At 40.6% G+C, this 19,220-nt stretch overlaps 1 protein-coding gene across 2 annotated transcripts in view; it reads left to right on the top strand.

The window, feature by feature from the left end:
• The window catches only part of LOC140127234 (neuronal acetylcholine receptor subunit alpha-3-like), a 35,340-nt gene extending 16,330 nt beyond the window's left edge, over positions 1-19,010 (top strand). For both annotated transcript variants that reach the window (XM_072147666.1, XM_072147664.1), the window contains exons 2-6: positions 6,475-6,614; positions 7,680-7,724; positions 10,896-11,005; positions 15,679-16,678; positions 17,812-19,010. In XM_072147666.1, the coding sequence (XP_072003767.1) occupies positions 6,594-6,614; positions 7,680-7,724; positions 10,896-11,005; positions 15,679-16,678; positions 17,812-17,934 (1,299 nt within the window). In that variant the 5' untranslated portion in view covers positions 6,475-6,593 and the 3' untranslated portion in view covers positions 17,935-19,010. The remainder of the gene's footprint in view (positions 1-6,474; positions 6,615-7,679; positions 7,725-10,895; positions 11,006-15,678; positions 16,679-17,811) is intronic.
• Positions 19,011-19,220: the final 210 nt, after the last annotated feature.

Here is a 19,220-nt window from a genome sequence, read left to right as displayed (position 1 = left end):
GTAAAAAATAAATTCTAATTCTAAACTATGTAACCATGTCAATGTAAATATATGACCTATGTGTTACCGTATAACATACTATATACCATAGATTTGGACAGTATGAATAAACAGAGCAAAGAAATGTATAATGTACATATAGAAACCAAAGAAATTTATCAGTTTAAATATGTTAAATTACAACTCCACGACAGAAAATTCATCAAATAACTGGAAACCCATAATCCACTAAAGTTACCAAAATGTCTGTGGCATCCGAGTCATTTAAGGAAGACCTGTCACCAATTTTACCACCCTAACAAAGCCTGCTGATAAAGGGTTACAAGTCCTCCCCAAATCCCCTAAAATTAGCTGCCAGAGAGGCACTGTACCTTAATTACAGTAATTTTTCTGATATGCAAAAAAAACTCAGTAAAAACTTTCCGGACTCATATCTACTGACTTTGATTTTTCTCTCTCCCAGACTGCCAATGAACAGACCCCATTATTGTGACTTACAGCTCTGTGTCTCTTCAAATCACTTCTCTGTCTCCTTGTACTTAGAGACTGTCTGCTAATATTCTACTACAGACTGTGACTTTATGTGATCAGATACAGGCATGGGGTACAGTTTGCTATTGTTAAATAACCTGAGATTATGTCACCCTGGTCACATGACATGAACTGCTAAATAGTAAGGAGACATAAGGCATGAGGAGGAGTAGATGGGAGGGGCCTGCCAAGCTGGACATGACCCCTCTGATGCGAGGTAATATAAGATAAAATGTGATTCATGTGGATGTAAAAGAAACAATTTGTAGCTAAAAGAAAGGTGTCAGTTGGTTAATAGAGCTCTATAGGAACACCTGACACTAGCTGTATAAGTGAAAATGTGGTGACAGGTTCCCTTTAAGTCTTGCATATGAGCCTGGCTTCATTCTGTCAGTAAAAACTTTTTTTAGTGGAGTTTTTTTTAAAAGCCTCTCCACTTTCTGGGACAGGGCAAACTGAAAACTCTCTGAGATGGTCACTGAAGTTGCACCCTAATCATGGCCAATTTGAGACTATTGCCAAGTAATGTTTAATATCAGGAGGTAACTGGCAACCCGGCTAAGTCCAACCATAACCATTGTTTTTGTCAAAAAGACATCAGGAGGCAATCATTAATAGTGTTGCAGGGCCGTGATTGTCTAATAATCTTGGCTGGGAAAATTGAGTGACCAAATAAAAAATGGTGTGAGTGTCAGAAAAGGAGCTATATTGTGGTGGAGGCACTTCATAAATATGGCACACAAGGCGCAGCAAACAAGTCTAAAATTCATCCAAAAAACTATCGGAAAACTAAAAATAAATGCCTCCCAATGTGTAAGAAGTAAAGGCCTGGTGGAAGAAAAAGACACTTGGATTTCAAGAAGAGGTCTGTTAACACACAACGGTCTTCCAAACTACAACAAAATGATGACTTACAAACTCCTATTTGATCGATATTTACATTATGACATATATTGTATAGTTAGGTAAAGGAAATCAACTAGTTGAAAAAAACATAAATACACCTAGAAATACTCACCTGCGCTCCTCTTCATCTTGATGCCGGCGGTTTTCTTCACTAGTCTTGACATGCCGGGATCACCTAGAAAAGAAACTTATAATTAGCAGGCTGGACCACGAGGACAAGATGTCCGACGATGTGGGCTGCTAATTATGCACGCCCTCGCCACTTCCCTCTCCCATGCTGAGAGAGGGAGGTGACGTTACGTGGGGGCAGGGTTGTGCATAATTAGCAGCATGGAGTCCCGGACATCTTGTCCCTGCGGTACGTGCTGCTAATTATAAGTTTCTTTTCTAGGTGATCCCGGCTTATCAAGACTAGAGAAGAGCACCGCCGGGACCAAGATGAAGAGGAGCGTAGGTGAGTATTTCTAGGTGTTTTTCAACAGGCAGCTTTTTTTTTAAAGGAAATCTACCGTAAAAATCAAGCATGATAAACCAGGGACAAACTGCAGGCCTCTTGCACATTAGCGAGTTTGACGCATCAAACGTGCATCATGTGCTCACTACAATATCCAGCCAAATGTTCAGAAACCATAACTGAACTGACATGCTGAGTTCAGATGCAGTTTCTGAGTGTTAGGCTAGGCTATTGAAGCAAGTGCACAATGCAAGTTTAATCCAAGTTTGATGCATTAAATTCACTTGTGGGCAAGTGGCGTTAGCCCTCATCCACATGACAGTTATGGGGCTGGGATCTGTCTGCAAAATCACAGTCACAGTGCAATGTGAGCTCAGTGTCTCACCACAGCGTGACCAAGCTTGACCTTCTATGGAGAGGGGTGTGAAGCGCTCACCCCTCCTACATCCTCCTACCACCTGTGTTCTTGCCAGGGTTATGGCCTGGGCAAGTACATGGCCTTTTGTATGAGGTTTAACTCATAGATCCAGGCACCATGACTGTGGTAATCCTCTTATATTTTTTATCCATGTCCTCCTGCCTTCTAAAACCAATTTTTAACTAAATCAACTAAAAATGCTTATGAGCTTGAAGGGCTCTGGCGGTGTTAACAGAGCCCCACAGTGCTGTAGCTTCAGAGGCTGTTACTTTTTTGCTGGAGCCCTTCCCCATTTCATGGTGTGCTGAAAGCAGAGGGAGAGATTGAGGGGATACAGTGCAAAAGCCTATGAAGTTTGTGTGTGAAGCATGCCCCCAAGTGCCAATCAGGCTCAATAGCATTTTAAAACTTGATTTTAGGAGGAAGGAGGCCATGGAAAACAAATGTAATAAGATTACCACGACCACGGTGCCTGGATCTATGAGTAAGTGTCCCTTGTTTATTATATTGGTTTTTATGGTAGATTTCCTTTAATGTGAAGTTAGTATGATCTTGCCCCTTACCTGCTTAAACACTGAGTCTTGTGATCCCTGATGTCCGCCCTATTCATGCTGATTTCTCTGTGCATGATATCCCATTTGGTCCCATCACCTTTTTTGTAAGTCCCACATGTATCCTGTAAATTTACATGTGGGCACATCTTTGGTATCAGTGGAGGACATTATCAGGGTTTGTACAGTGTTACCTAGTGAACTGCTATAATTTCTCCCTTTATGCCACCTCCAAGGCAAGTGGGCATGGAAATGTGTGTAGGGGGTGCGCCCAGTGGCAGAAGGGGCCACACAGTTCCTGACCCATTTCCAGGCACCCGCTATTGCCTGCAACTATTAAAGCCTCTCGATGTAACCGGTGGCACCAGAGGGACTTGGTTTCATTGTACGCTGGTGCACAAAGCACAGGTGTATGATCAATGTCCTTCTTGTGACAGTAAGTGGTTTTCTTCAAGTCTGTGGGAAGCCTCATTGATTCTAGCTCCTGGTGCCTCCAAGTATATGTATTGTAAAAATACCTTTTACTACCAGCAGTAATGACCATTACCACCATTGCCGACAATTGTAATTTTTTATTGGATCATTGCATTTTATGTACAGTGATGTCTAAGTACTTATGGCCAGTTTACATCCTTGATGAGGATCTGCAACACCCCTTCCAACGCCCCTGCCAACTCATAGGCAAGGTGGTTGTTGCGAATGGCACCCTCTCCATATCAGGAGCTGTTAGGGAGACTGATCTCTAAGTCTGGAGAACTTTGTAATTGCAGCTGTAGCCAGTGCCTGGAAAGGCAAGAGTTAACAATGCCAAATGTTATTGTCTAATGCTGTTTCTTGTGATACTGTAAAGCAAGCTGAAAGCTGATTGGAGAGTGCTACCACCTGACCAAGGGAGTATATAAACCCCTGGTGGGCAGGAGCACAGGGTCTTAGGTCTTAGGTCTTAGTCTGCAGTTTTAGTCGCAGTGAGAGACTCTATCTTGGAGCACATGTCAGCTCCAGTAAGCAGAAGAGAGAACAGCACATTTCAGTGCTGCAACAGCCAGTGTCCTAACACCAGGAACCAGAGGTGCCTCAGGCAGGGCCGGCTCCAGGTTTCAGTGGGCCCCTGGGCGACAGCGCCTCACTGGGCCCCTTAGCAGTGAACTCATGTGGTGGCATTAAAAACACAAAACCTTAAGATACCAATATTATAATATGCTCCGTTAATATACAGTCCCCCAGGCTCCATTAAGTAATATACACCCCCCAGCCAGGCTCCATTAATTAATACCCCCCCCCAGCCAGAATACAGTAATTATTATACCCCCCAGGCGCCATTAATTAATATACCCCCCAGACAGGCACCATTAATTAATATACCCCCCAGACAGGCTCCATTAATTTATATACCCCCCAGACAGGATCCATTAATTTATATACCCCCCAGTTAGGCTCCATTAATTAATATACCCCCCAGACAGGCTCCATTAATTAATATACCCCCCCAGACAGGCTCCATTAATTAATATACACCCCCCCCCAGACAGGCTCCATTAATTAATATACCCCCCCAGACAGGCTCCATTAATTAATATACCCCCAGACAGGCTCCATTAATTAATATACCCCCAGAAAGGCTCCATTAATTAATATACCCCCCCAGACAGGCTCCATTAATTAATATACCCCCCAGACAGGCTCCATTAATTAATATACCCCCAGACAGGCTCCATTAATTAATATACCCCCCAGACAGGCTCCATTAATTAATATACCCCCCCCAGACAGGCTCCATTAATTAATATACACCCCCCCCCAGACAGGCTCCATTAATTAATATACCCCCCCAGACAGGCTCCATTAATTAATATACCCCCAGACAGGCTCCATTAATTAATATACCCCCAGAAAGGCTCCATTAATTAATATACCCCCCCCAGACAGGCTCCATTAATTAATATACCCCCCAGACAGGCTCCATTAATTAATATACCCCCCCAGACAGGCTCCATTAATTAATATACCACCCCAGACAGGCTCCATTAATTAATATACCCCCCCAGACAGGCTCCATTAATTAATATACCCCCCAGAAAGGCTCCATTAATTAATTAAATATACATTATTAGTGGCCAGAAAAAAAAAAACGCTAACTACCTGAAGCGTTGCACACATCTTCTAGGTGACAGCAGCGTCTACTGTGCAGCAGCAGGGATGCTGGTGGCGTGACGTCATCACGTCGGCAGCGTCCTGCACAGTATTAGACGCTCCCCGGCAGAAATACATCGGCCGCGTCGATGCTACTATGTTATGTGCGGGTCCGCCTGTGGTGCCGCCCCCTGTCAGCCCACCAGCACTGTGAGTGCGGCGCTTCTCTCAATTACATCGGCGACAAGTATGCCGATGTAATTGAGTTTACTTATGTTGCCAGTTTGTGCCGTGGGCCCCTCTGGGACCTCTGGGTCCCCGGCACTTGCCCGGGTAAGCCGGGTGCTGGCGCTGGCCATGGCCTCAGGCCACTGCCTAGCACGCAGGGCAAGTCCTGAAACTTCAGTGCCAGAGCAGAGAACCACCATCTGGTCTCAGCATCATCTCTTGCAGCCCAGCCTAAACTACTAACAAGCTGTAAACAACCTTCCTGAGGACCAGCTATCTCCCACCAGCTCACCAGGTTGCTTAATCTACTGCTACCGTTTGGCTGTTGCCTGCTGTTTAAAGTTGAATAAAGATTTGTAAGATGATTTGTACAACATTGCCTCAGTCTAATCCCTGGATAAGAGTGTGACAAGAAAGGGAAGAGGGTGGATGGCACTATTTTGTATGTTCAAATTGTCAGTCTCTGGAGGTCAGACTTGTATAAGAAGATAAGTCAGGTTTGGGTAGCCGGCAGGGTGGTCCTCTTATTCAAGACAAAGTACTAGTTTTAATGTAAAGGAAACAGTACTCACCACGAGTCTTCCTTTTCAATCCGGTTTACCCTCCCTCCGAATGTATTGACACGTCATGTTTTTGTGAGTATCACTAAATAAACCGGATTGAAAAGGAAGACTCCTGGTGAGTGCCATTCTACTGTTTCCTTTACATTAATTCCTGGATAAGGCTGCTCCCCATCCATCACCCAGGGACTTATCTTACATACACCTCAGGAAAACCAGTACATCAGCCATTCCCTTCATATTTCTTGAACACACCACCTGCTGGAGACCTGCCAGGCTTTAGATCAGCCCTCCGGTCCCCATATCAAGCACCGTGACCATAGCGTTCCCAAGGCCGCACTAGCCAGTCACTCCTGTATTTTGGCTCCCGGCTGCTTCCAGGCCCCAAGAAAAAGCTAGGCCCCGGGGCCATGTTGCAGATCCATTATGTCTGATGAGCTCCCTAAAGCACTTCTGCTTAATTTGAAAAAATATAAAAAGGATTTGTATAAGGCATGCAGTGTTCTAAAATACTGAAAGGTATGGTTGGAGTGAATATTTTTATGCCTACAGAACAAATATTGAATGGCAGATTGTCTTTAAGTGAAGGACTCTAATGAGGGCTGCATTATTTATTTAACCATATATATCCTAGTAACAACATACCAAAAGCCAGGTTTATATGGTGATCTCTGTTACCATATGTTTCACTTGTAGAGAGCATTTGCTTCAATGCAGAACACAAGCTCTATAAAAAGTTGTTTGACAACTACAATCCATACATCCGACCAGTGGAGAATGTGTCTGATCCGGTAACGGTACAATTTGAAGTGTCCATGTCACAGCTGGTTAAAGTGGTAAGAATTTTGCTGTTATTGGTTGTAATGTACTTTGTAAAAGCTTTGTATGTCTGTACGTGCTGATTTCTGTGACTGCAGTCCCAGACACAACCAATGGAAAGGTGTGGCGCTGTTACTTACAGGAAGTAGCCATGTTTTTCTTTCCAGTAAAGCCTTTTAGTCAACTAACCAACATCAAAATAAAATGTATACACAACTAACTCTTTCTTGTACAAAGGTGTTCTAATACAGTTTGGTTTTTATAAAGTTTAGGCTAATTTTTTTCTGACAGGTTCACTAAATGAGTTAAATGCTTTCTATTGCTGAAAAGTCCCCTGTCACTGTAGAGAAGAACCTGTATACAGAATTCTGCTATTACTTTCTTTTTACCATAAAGAGGAGCTTATTATATCCTTGTCACTATAATTAGTGGTCTGGATGAGGATATATAGAAATATATTATGTTACTGATATAATAGCACCAGAAAATGGCCCTGGAGAGGATTGCATTAACCTCACCAGTTATAAATCATACATTGACATTAATACATGTTATATTGAGTTGTAAATCTATTATCTTGTACTCTGTATATTCCAGATGAATGGTACTGTACTTCTGATAGCAGCCTAGTATTTTTTTTTAGCAATCTCTACTGATTTGAGCAGGCAAGACATGGTAAAGTTCTCACTCTCTCTGAAGTCAGCTTTAATTGTTTAAAAATCTGTAAAAAGTATATATTTTAGAGAAAATCTGTGATGCCTTGTGCCTGTTATGTGCACTATGAGGCATGTGAACAGTACAGTCCTGTTTTTTATAGAGAGAGTCTGGAAGATGTTTTGCAGTCATGTAGGAAAGCAGGGCCCTGGGATACATTTGTAGGCATCACCCATTCACACCAAGTCCAGCAGGTATAAGTTTTGGACATTGTATACATACTCTAATGCACATTACCCTGCTGATAAAATAGTGCAGATGTACTGCCATGCAGTTTGCAATGTATTCATATCAATTTAATAAGAAATAATATGATGTATATAGGAAATAGACTGCACTTCTGGTAAATGGCTTCCTGTTTTTTATAGGATGAAGTGAATCAGATTATGGAAACCAATCTTTGGCTGAAACATGTGAGTTTATATAACAAAGAAAACTGTGAAAGTATATACAGACGGGCCCCTACTTAAGGACACCCGACTTACAGACAACCCATAGTTACAGACGGGCCTCTCTGCCCACTGTGACCTCTGGTGAAGCTCTCTGAATGCTTTACTATAGTCCCAGGCTGCAATGATCAGCTGTAAGGTGTCTGTAATTAAACTTTATTGATAATCTTTGGTCCCATTACAGCAAAAAAATTTTGAAACTACAATTGTCACTTGGGGAAAAAAAATTTTGTCTAGAACTACAATTATAAAATATAAAGTTTACATACAAATTTAACTTAAGAACAAACCTATGGACCCTATCTTGTACAACTGCCTGTACATGAAATATCCATTCATTTTTATCAGTCTGTTTTCTGTATGATAGAAGTATTATATTTTGTGATTAAAATGGGGGGATTTCAGCCTTGTTTTCTATGCTGGTCTTTTTATCCTCTGTTCCACCTGCCCCTAATTTATGACAAAGTGCGCACCTTGTCATTAATTAGGAGCGTCCTCCGGCGGTGCGTGCACCTAGATGGAAATCTATGCCAGCCTTAATGATGATAAATCACACTTCTCCTGCCACCTGCTTGTAAACAGGCAAGGCCAGCGCAAAATTTGTGCAAACAGGCTCGCAGCTCCAGACTTTTTTTACACCAGTTTTTTGATGTATGGATTGGATAAATCTCTCCCTACTGCTTCTGTTGGAGAATAAAATTAATAAAATGATGAGGTTTATGTTGTGTTAAGCATAGACACATATAATACTAAAACATTCTTCAATTGTTCATACTAAAATGTTGTATAGTCATGAGAAACATATTTCCATATTAGAGGCGGATACATCTCATGTGTTACATGGGTAATAACACTAAATTGCTCAGAAAATGGAGACATATATCCAAGATATTTTATATTACAGCATAATGTCAGGTGCGAGTAGAAATACATGTTTCAGAAACGTTATATTTAATGAAATAAAACAATCGTTCAGCATCTAGGATTCGTAAAATGTCTTGTAGATTTTTGCTAAAGCAGAAAGGCTGCGAGCGGCGTGCAGTGCTAGGGCTCCCTCTGCAGGAGAAGCCTGAGAACAGCAAACCCTTTTGTTTCCTACAATCCTAGGGCTGGTTTTGTAGCGCAGCATAATGCACTGAGATGACCTTTGCTTAAGATTCTTTCGGTGCAAGTTTTTTAATAATTTAAGTCCACTCTCATTTTAACATTGGCCACAGGGTGATCATACATTCCTCTGCTGATCACTGTTTAATGTTTGCTTCTTTGACAACCAAAAAATAAATGTAAGCGTATTTATGTAATCATAAATATGTAATTATAAATGACATTAATGGTAAATATTACTAGTTACAATCAATCACTGTGGATCGCTGATCTGCTGATAGTGAATGGTATAATAACTCCAGGGCATATTTATCAAAACTCAAAAGTGTTTAAAAGATGCCCTCCATGGCTTGGATCCAAGTAAATCCAGTTTGCTAATAGTTAAAGGTGCATCCACACTACAGATACAACTGCTTCATAATCAGTTTTGATGAGTTTTTAAGTGCAGTTTATTTTTTTAACTGGTGAACGACATAGATTGAACTGGTGAATCCCATTTATTGAACTGATTATCCCTGAGGGTGCGGTCACACATCGCGTTTAATGAATGAGCACATATCAGCACATTGTAATGAATGAGGAGGAAAATCCCCTTAGGGTGATGACCCACGTGGTGTTTTGAACACGTTTTTGGGCCGTTTTTAAGTAGTCTGTCAAAAAACACATCAGTTTTTTTGAAAACGCATCAAATTTTGACAGGTTTGACCAATTATCTTAATTCAAACTGGTCATAAACGGATTAGTTTTTTGACGGACTGACTAAAAACGGCCCAAAAACGAGTTCCAAACGCCACGTGTGCCATCACCCTTATACTGCCATACTGTAGAATGGCAGTATATGATAGGATCGATCAGACTACCTAGCTTAAAGTACCCTAGGGAGTCTGATAAATAGTTAAAAGAAAAATAAAAAAAAGTTTTAAAAATAATAACTAAAAAAGCCAAAAAATTCAAATCACCCCCCTTTCCCTAGAACTGATATAAATATAAATAAACCGTAAAAATCATAAACAGATTAGGTATCGCCGCGTCCGAAAATGCCCGATCTATCAAAATATAATAAGGTTTTTTCACTGTATTTAACCCTGTAACAGAAAATAGCGCCTTTTTTCCGTTTTTGAAAAATATAAAAAAAACAATAAAAAGTGATCAAAAGGTTGTACAGTCCTAAAAATTATATAATTGAAAACGTCATCAAAAGTTGCAAAAAATGACAATACCCACAGCTCCGTACAACAAAGTATGAAAAAGTTATTAGCACCAGAAGATGGCAAAATTAAAAACAAAAATTGTATTAGAGCTTTTAATTTTTGTAAATGTATGAAAACATTATAAAACCTATACAAATTTGGTATCTTTGTAAACGTACCTACCCAAAGAATAGACCTTTTTAGCTCCCTAAAAAGTAGACCTGTCATTTAGGGCGCACAGTGAAAGCTGTAAAATCCAAGCCCACAAGAAAACAGCACATATGCGTTTTTTCACCATTTTCACTGCATTTGGAATTTTTTCCTGCTTCCCAGTACATGGCATGTAATATTCAATACCATCACTATGACGTGCAATTTGTTACACAGAAGACAAGCCATCACAGTGCTCTTTACGTGTAAAAATAAAAAAGTTATAGTTTCTTGAAGGTCCTTAACCGGTTAAAAACACAGTTTGGAGGGGGTTTGGCCAATTTTACACTCACAATATCAGACATAGTTGCAACAGAACCATATATATGTGTTTCACAATATCAGCCATAGATGCAACAGAATCATTCACAGTACCCCATAAGATGCAACATCTGGCCATGTAGTTACAATGCCGTATAGAAACCAACCATGACAGTAGAATCTTATAGACATCAGGGGGCTGCTTTCCCTTTTCATCCTATGTCCCTGCAAGGGAACAAACGTCTTTGTTTTCGCACAGCAAGAACTGGTCCAGTTTTTGTCACTGCAGTTGGAATGCGCAATAAACCTTGTGATAATAGACCTACTATCCACTGACAATGATTCTTCACAGTTTTTTCTATTTTTGCAGATATGGAACGATTACAAGCTGAAATGGGACCCAAAACAGTATGGAGGGATTGAATTTATTCGAGTTCCTTCTTCACAGATTTGGAAGCCAGACATAGTCCTCTATAACAAGTAATAACTCTCTGAATGTCCATATTTATGTATTCACAAAATAGTAATAAAAATCAATGTTTTATTCTGTAAGAAAAAAAGATTTCTACTGTGCAATATCTATGCTATAAAGTGATGCACTGAAATCCCATAAGACACTGACCAATGTGGTGTATGCTGTAAGGTGGTGTATGCTGTAAAGAAATGCCCATTCTGCGCTACATTGTCATGCGCTATTCCAGCATGTAGTTAATAAGAGGGTATGTAGGCTGCTGTAATTGTCCATCACTGTTGATTAATATAAATTTGATCCCCTCACACCATTAGGTTTATTGATATTGGTCAGATTCTAAAAAAGGGTGTGGTTTGAAATGCAACAATTTGTGCTAAAACCACGTAAAAGTGTTTGTGTTTGGGAGAATAAACATCTGAAATATAAAGCTGTTTGTTTTATCTGATACAGACCATCCACATCAGAATCCCTTCTGTTCTAGTCACAGATCCAGAGATGTTTCAGGAAATTTGTCTGTTTTGGGGGCCAGCCCCAGACACTTTGGCAGGCATTTATCAATTTGGGCACAGGGTGGTGCAGGTAGTGTGCTGTATTTTTCAGTGGGATGTAAGTTTGTGGCGCAAGGGATTCATGAATTGGCGCACAAACAAAAAGGTCAAGAACATTCTCCCCATTTATGAATTTTTGGCTAATTGTGTGCCATAAATTGAGCCACAAAACGAGTCGGAAAATTAGAACCGTCGGTATAGTGTCAAAAGCAGGGCTACAAAAAAGTCGAGAGTGTGGGAAAAGCACCAATATTGTGGTGCTTACACATAAATAAGGCACAACAGGTGCAGCAATAGAAAAAAAAATTGAAAGTAAATATCCCCAAATGTGATGCTTTACCATTTTTTGGCTGACCCAGAGATATCACAACTCTGCCCTGAACTTGGATGCCCATATCCGCCAAGTGTCTGCCTGTCTCATTCAAATACTAGGTCCCCCACTCAAAACAAATTGTTCCCTAGTGGACCCCTGTGGTCCTCTGGGACTGGGACTGCAGAACAGATGCTTCCTCTCACATACTAACACCAAGACACTGCTGTCTTACTATGTCCTATATGGGGATTCCCAACCTCCTTTGCCCACCTTCCTTCCTGATTCCACACCGTTGGTCTTGCACTTCCATGAATATGCTTAACTCATTTTTTAAAATCTCTTTCAGGCACTGTATTGACCTGAATCATTCTCCCTCCATCTGAGTCTCTTTGTTCACCTATCCCCCTCTCCCTTTTTGTGATGTATAATTTATTAGTCTCCTCTAGGTCCCAGACCCCACCATTTTGTACTGCATAGAAAACAGAATTAGGCACATGCTTTAATTTTGGATAAATGCTTTACCTTAACCCTTCTTGTGGCGAGTGCCACTAAAAGCCAGGAGTCTTTTATGAGGTTCTTTCCCAGTAATACAGAGTCACTTCCATAGTCCACCGCTGGTACCAAGTATCTGCTAATGCTGTGGGTTTGGTATCATGACCCATATCTAGTGGGAATGCCCCTCTCTGCAATGTTTCTAGACTACAGCCCTGTCCAACATCCATAGCATCACGAGTGCCACAATCCCAAAAGCTATCTCACTTTTCATGTTTGATACCCTTTGAATTGTCACTTCATTCACACAACTAAATTATTAATCCCCAGAAAGTGGCAGTCCACTTCTTCTCCCTCCGTTGAAGAATGGTTTTCAGAAATTGCATTCACTCATCGGCAGATGGAACCCATTACTTGTCCACCTAGATCTCCTGGCAAACACTCCAGACCTCCACATTCTAATACACAGTGTATCCCCCAGCAACTAACCAGCAGTTAAAAATCAAGATCACAACAACTGATTCCCCTTACTGGGATCCGGGACTACCTCATCCCTTGCTTAAAATGTTGGAAATCTATATGACCTAGATCGGTTTTATGCATTGTACAGGGGGTCTCCGACTTAAAGGACATCTACCATCATTTTAGTGATGGTAGATGTGTCCTAGAAAGAAGACTTCTTTTATTGTAACTAATGTGGGGGGAGGTGTGCATACATTAAAATACTAGGCTCCCTGAGGTGCATCAGAAATGTAGCCTGAGCACAATATGGGTAGCATAGGCAGTTATCAAACCCTAATGCCATCAGTTTCATCTGAATTCTATGGTTACATTTGGTGTGTTAGTAGCATATTATGGATGCTGTAACCATATTGCAGGGTTAGGTAGTACCAAGATAAAATCCACACAACCAAGAAGCTGCAAAACAGTAGTCTTAAGAAGAGGAGCACTCAAGTGGGCGTCATGGCAGAGGTTACTGAGGCGTGAAGCAGCCTCTGAGCCCAGGGCCTGGCTACTCCACGCCCCAGTAGCCTCTGCAGCTAATTTACATTTAAAGGTTTTAAAAAAAAATAATATTAGGTTTTCAGAATAGAAAAATAAAGATTAGGACTGATGTAGTTAGGAGAAATCTACCATCAGATATACACTCAGCGGCCACTTTATTAGGTACACCATGATAGTAACGGGTTGGACCCCCTTTTGCCTTCAGAACTGCCTCAATTCTTCGTGGTATAGATTCAACAAGGTGCTGGAAGCATTCCTCAGAGATTTTGGTCCATATTGACATGATGGCATCACACAGTTGCCGCAGATTTGTCGGCTGCACATCCATGATGCGAATCTCCATTTCCACCACATCCCAAAGATGCTCTATTGGATTGAGATCTGGTGACTGTGGAGGCCATTTGAGTACAGTGAACTCATTGTCATGTTCAAGAAACCAGTCTGAGATGATTCCAGCTTTATGACATGGCGCATTATCCTGCTGAAAGTAGCCATCAGATGTTGGGTACATTGTGGTCATAAAGGGATGGACATGGTCAGCAACAATACTCAGGTAGGCTGTGGCATTGCAACGATGCTCAATTGGTACCAAGAGGTCCAAAGAGTGCCAAGAAAATATTCCCCACACCATGACACCACCACCACCAGCCTGAACCGTTGATACAAGGCAGGATGGATCCATGCTTTCATGTTGTTGACGCCAAATTCTGACCCTACCATCCGAATGTTGCAACAGAAATCGAGACTCATCAGACTAGGCAACGTTTTTCCAATTTTCTAATGTCCAATTTCGATGAGCTTGTGCAAATTGTAGCCTCAATTTCCTGTTCTAAGCTGAAAGGAGTGGCACCCGGTGTGGTCTTCTGCTGCTGTAGCCCATCTGCCTCAAAGTTCGACGTACTGTGCGTTCAGAGATGCTCTTCTGCCTACCTTGGTTGTAAAGGGTGGCGATTTAAGTCACTGTTGCTTTTCTATCAGCTCGAACCAGTCTGCCCATTCTCCTCTGACCTCTGGCATCAAGAAGGCTTTTCCGCCCACAGAACTGCCGCTCACTGGATGTTTTTTCTTTTTCGGACCATTCTCTGTAAACCCTAGAGATGGTTGTGCGTGAAAATCCCAGTAGATCAGCAGTTTCTGAAATACTCAGACCAGCCCTTCAGGCACTCAAATCACCTTTCTTCCCCATACTGATGCTTGGTTTGAACTGCAGGAGATTGTCTTGACCATGTCTACATGCCTAAATGCACTGAGTTGCCGCCGTGTGATTGGCTGATTAGAAATTAAGTGTTAACGAGCAGTTGGACAGGTGTACCTAATAAAGTGACCGGTGAGTGTATGTCCGATGGTAAATTCCTCAAGGTAGGTTTCCTTTAACCAAAGTGCCCTACTAAAAAAAATAAACTTATAAATGTAAGTAAACTGCTGCCTCTTCTTATTTTCCAGATTGGTTGTGTGATTCATGGTTTTATTTGGCACACTGTCATTAAATTAGATAATAACAGCATTAACAGATGGGGATATTATTCATTCCCAGCAACTAAACCAATATATCCTTTACCTTAAAAAAATAAATCCTTTACATTTCATTAAATTTCAGTTCCTAGGCCACACCTATGGAAAATACAAATTACATAATATCCCCTAAGTGCAGTATTGATACACAAATGATGACTATCTCCAGGGAAAACATACTGACCCTTTTAAGGCTATGTGTTTCTTTACATTTCCAATTTTTCAATGGATCTGAGTTACATAGAAAAATATTTGGAATGTGTCCTATTTGTTGACCAGGGACACAATAGGGGGATTTATCACCATATTGTCTGGTTTCTTGTACTATGTTTTGAGGCTTTTTTTGACTCAGTTGAGAATTTGTTGTCTTAAAAAGAAGTACAAAAAACTGGATGACGTGCTGATAAAGCCCCCCATTGTGTCTATGGTCTACAAAAAGGAATGTGGTCATAAATCTCTTGTTTTCGTTGATGATGTTGGTGAACCAAGTGTTTTGTCTTTTAACTATTGTAAACCATCAGTTGTTTTTTTGCCATACGGACATTAAAAAAGTGGATGTGGATACAATATTGACACAAACCAGACTGAAACTGAGTTTTTTGCAGTTATGCAGCGGACATACCTGTGTGAATAAGCCCTTAGTATGACTTAAGTTATAGAATGAAAAATGTCAGTAACCTAATTCTACAATTAAAACAAAAAATCATGAGCCTGCTGAGATTGCTGCCTATTAATCCTTTTACGTTGCATGTGTATCACAAATGACTATTTATCTCTTATCTTCATTGATTAAACTATCTTATGGTTTCAGTGCAGTCGGCGTCTTTCAGGTGGATGATAAAGCAAAGGCAATATTAAGATACACAGGAGAAATAACCTGGATACCCCCAGCTATATTTAAGAGCTCCTGCTGGATAGATGTCACATTCTTCCCATTTGACTACCAGAATTGTACTATGAAGTTTGGCTCCTGGACATATGATAAAGCAAATATTGATCTGGTTATGATCGGCACAGAGATGAACCTAAAAGAATTCTGGGAGAGCGGTGAGTGGGTCATTATCAGTGCCCCGGGATACAAGCATGAAATTAAATACAACTGCTGTACAGAAATTTACCAAGATATTACATATTCTTTATACATCAGACGGCTGCCATTGTTCTACACCATTTATATGATCATCCCTTGCCTTCTCATTTCCTGCTTGACCATTTTGGTTTTCTACTTGCCATCAGATTGTGGAGAAAAGGTTACCTTATGCATGTCTGTTCTTTTATCTCTAACAGTATTTCTGTTGGTTATTACTGAAATTATTCCTTCAACCTCGTTGGTGATTCCTCTGATTGGTGAATATCTACTTTTCACAATGATATTTGTAACTCTTTCTATTGTTATAACTGTTTTTGTGCTAAATGTGCACTACAGAACTCCCAAAACTCACACAATGCCTGAATGGGTCAAGAAAATCTTCTTGGAAAAACTGCCAAAAATTATGTTCATGGCCAGACCATCAAAAGAAGATGCATTAAAATCTCATATTGTTGGCGATAGTTTTAATATAAGTAGTATCAGCAGTTCTGAGATTAGAAGTTGCGATGAACAGTTCTTCTGCCAAGACAACTCTTGTCCTTGTGGACAGATGAAAAGATTATATACATCTGATATTGCATGCAACCTTACCCGTGGGTCTAGCTTGGAATCTGTGGACAATCTACTCTCAAAATCATTACTATCTTCAGAGATAAAAGAAGCCATTGAAAATGTACATTTTATTGCAGAGAACATGAGGACACAAAATGAAGCCAAAGAGGTAAGAGTGAATTTCTCTATGTGTACATACATACTCTGAGAATCCACTTTATTCACTGACTTCTAGCACAGTCCTTGTCATTTAACACAGATCATAAAACAAGCCATACCTGATTTGTCTCCATGTTTAGTGGCACAGAAATCCTCTGGTATATGCAAAAGTATGAGTTTTAGCTATGATGTTTTGTTATGGTGATAAATGTCTACACCTGCCCCTCCACACTCCCTTTTTGGTGATGAGATGATGAAGCAGTTACACTTATGTGGGATGGCTTTATGGGCCCTTGATGATGTGCTGTGATTTATGACCCATAAGAATAGGCTTAATATGCAGTTCAAAAGCTGAATTTATTTGACATAAAATCAGTTAGCTACCAATGGATGAGACTGGTTCAGCACCAAAGGTAATGGAGATGGTGTACAGTAAATGATACTCAGGTCCACATATACATTGATATGACATTTATTTATTAAAAAATTCACATTCTGGAAGTGAGCCACACCAGAAAAAGCTGCAGTATCTGGCTACCTCAATCTGATGAAGGAGGTAGTTCACCTCCAAAATGCTAAACCTTCTAATAAATATATATTGTATAAACACATGTGTGCACCTCAGTATCGTATCCTGTACGCCATCTCCATTCCCTTTGGTGCAGATCCTGTCCCATCAATGGTACCTAACTATTTGCATCCCACGAACATGGAAGTCGACTGCAGGACAATCTATCCATGGATTATTTCAAGGTGTTGTCCCAAAGTAAAGCTCCACCTACATGGACACTTAAATCATCTTATAAATCAACCTTAGAGCTGCAGGGTCTCGCCTTTTGTATTTCCTTCTATTTGACATGATAAAGATAAAAACACATTTCTTGAATTTGGTGGCTGGTTGTTCTAAGTCCCCAGCACGTGTTGCATCAAACTGTACTTTTTACCCATAATTCTCAGATGCAGCATGTACGCCTATTCTTATGAACCCAACATTTCTGATGTTTTAGGGATCATGACTGGCCCAAGGCATATGGATTATTAAAATGCATTAGGGCCTAACAAATTCTACTGCACATCCAATATGTGTCCAATGTTAAAAGTTATTTGGATTCTAATATTTTTCTAATATTTCTTCATCTTTAGATCCAAAATGACTGGAAATATGTTGCCATGGTTATTGATCGCATCTTCCTTTGGGTTTTTGTACTGGTCTGCATCCTGGGCACAGCTGGACTGTTTTTACAACCATTGGTGCTCGGTGATTAAAGAAGAATAACATTTGAAAACTATGTATAAAAAGAAGAATCATGTATGGCCATTAGAAGAATCCTGGAATGTAATAATTGTAAACAGAGAACGGAACTAAACCTTTCTCCGTGCAGTACATTTACTGTTTATTGATGCTCAAAGGAGTGAACTATACACATAAACCTCCATGAAAAATAGGTGTAAAGAAATATTCACAAACAGAGTTTTGGTAGCAATATTACTGCTTTGGGTTTGTTATCAGAGCATTCACACACTGTGGCTTTTACTTTTTCATTAAACGAGCCATATCCACATTGCAGGTCTGCTATGGGTCTGCATTGTGTTTTAGAGCTAATACAATGGGGCAAATTTACTTACCTGGTCCTGTCGTGATCCCTGATCCGGACGGTCCGACCAAGATGAAGTCCGGCATGATTCACGTAGCTCGTGCGCCCGATTTCCTGCATCTGTCGTTTCCCCGCTGAGGTCTGCCGGACTTCACCTTCTTTTTCCTGGTGCTTGTAAGTGCATGTCTTGCGACACAATTTCCGATGTTAAATCCCGTGCGTTGTCTGAATCCGTCGGATCGTCCGAAGGCCCGTCCCCAATTTGTGTTGCGCCAAAATGTGTGCGCTACAATCCCGTTAATTGCGGCGCAAATCTGAAATCACCGGGAAACACAACGAAAATACGCTCCGCTGACCCTTAGTAAATGAGCCCCAATGTGCCCTAAAGAGCTTCACTTGCAGGCAGAAAATGTAGTTTTCTATGTTGTCCAGAAGTACTCCTTAAGGGATCCCTGGTAACATAGTAAGCATATGATTTTGTAGCAGTGTCCTGTTTTATAGGCATGTCTTTAATGAAAAAATCTTCAATGCAAAAAAAACTTTTTGCTTATATTCAAAAGAGAATAACAGTGCTCAATATGAAGAATTAATGTTTACAATAGCACAGACTCCAGAAAGGGTAATGGAATCCAATTGTATAATCTCTTTTTTGTCACTTTGTAAAAATTGTTAATATTTATAGCAATTAAAATGCTACTGGCCCTTTAATCAGTCCATTGATTTTGTCCCTATGGAGGAGACACAGGACAGAAGATGGCTGCTAGTCACATGTCCACATCACATGTCCTGCACCTGCCTGGGCAGGTCATGTGATCATCACTATATCTGGCTGTAGTCGGTTGATTGCATTGCATCCAGTATGGCCAGTGTTGATGTGAGACACATCTAAGTGGAGCAACGTGCAGTGGTGGCAGTTATACATCATTACTATGATTACAGAGCAGCACAGTCTGTTAC

The sequence above is a fragment of the Engystomops pustulosus genome, chromosome 4 (assembly GCF_040894005.1).
Source record: "Engystomops pustulosus chromosome 4, aEngPut4.maternal, whole genome shotgun sequence".
Lineage (NCBI taxonomy): Eukaryota > Metazoa > Chordata > Amphibia > Anura > Leptodactylidae > Engystomops > Engystomops pustulosus.
The sequence above is the reverse complement of the archived record's forward strand: the minus strand, read 5'-3'. Positions and strand labels throughout refer to the sequence as shown.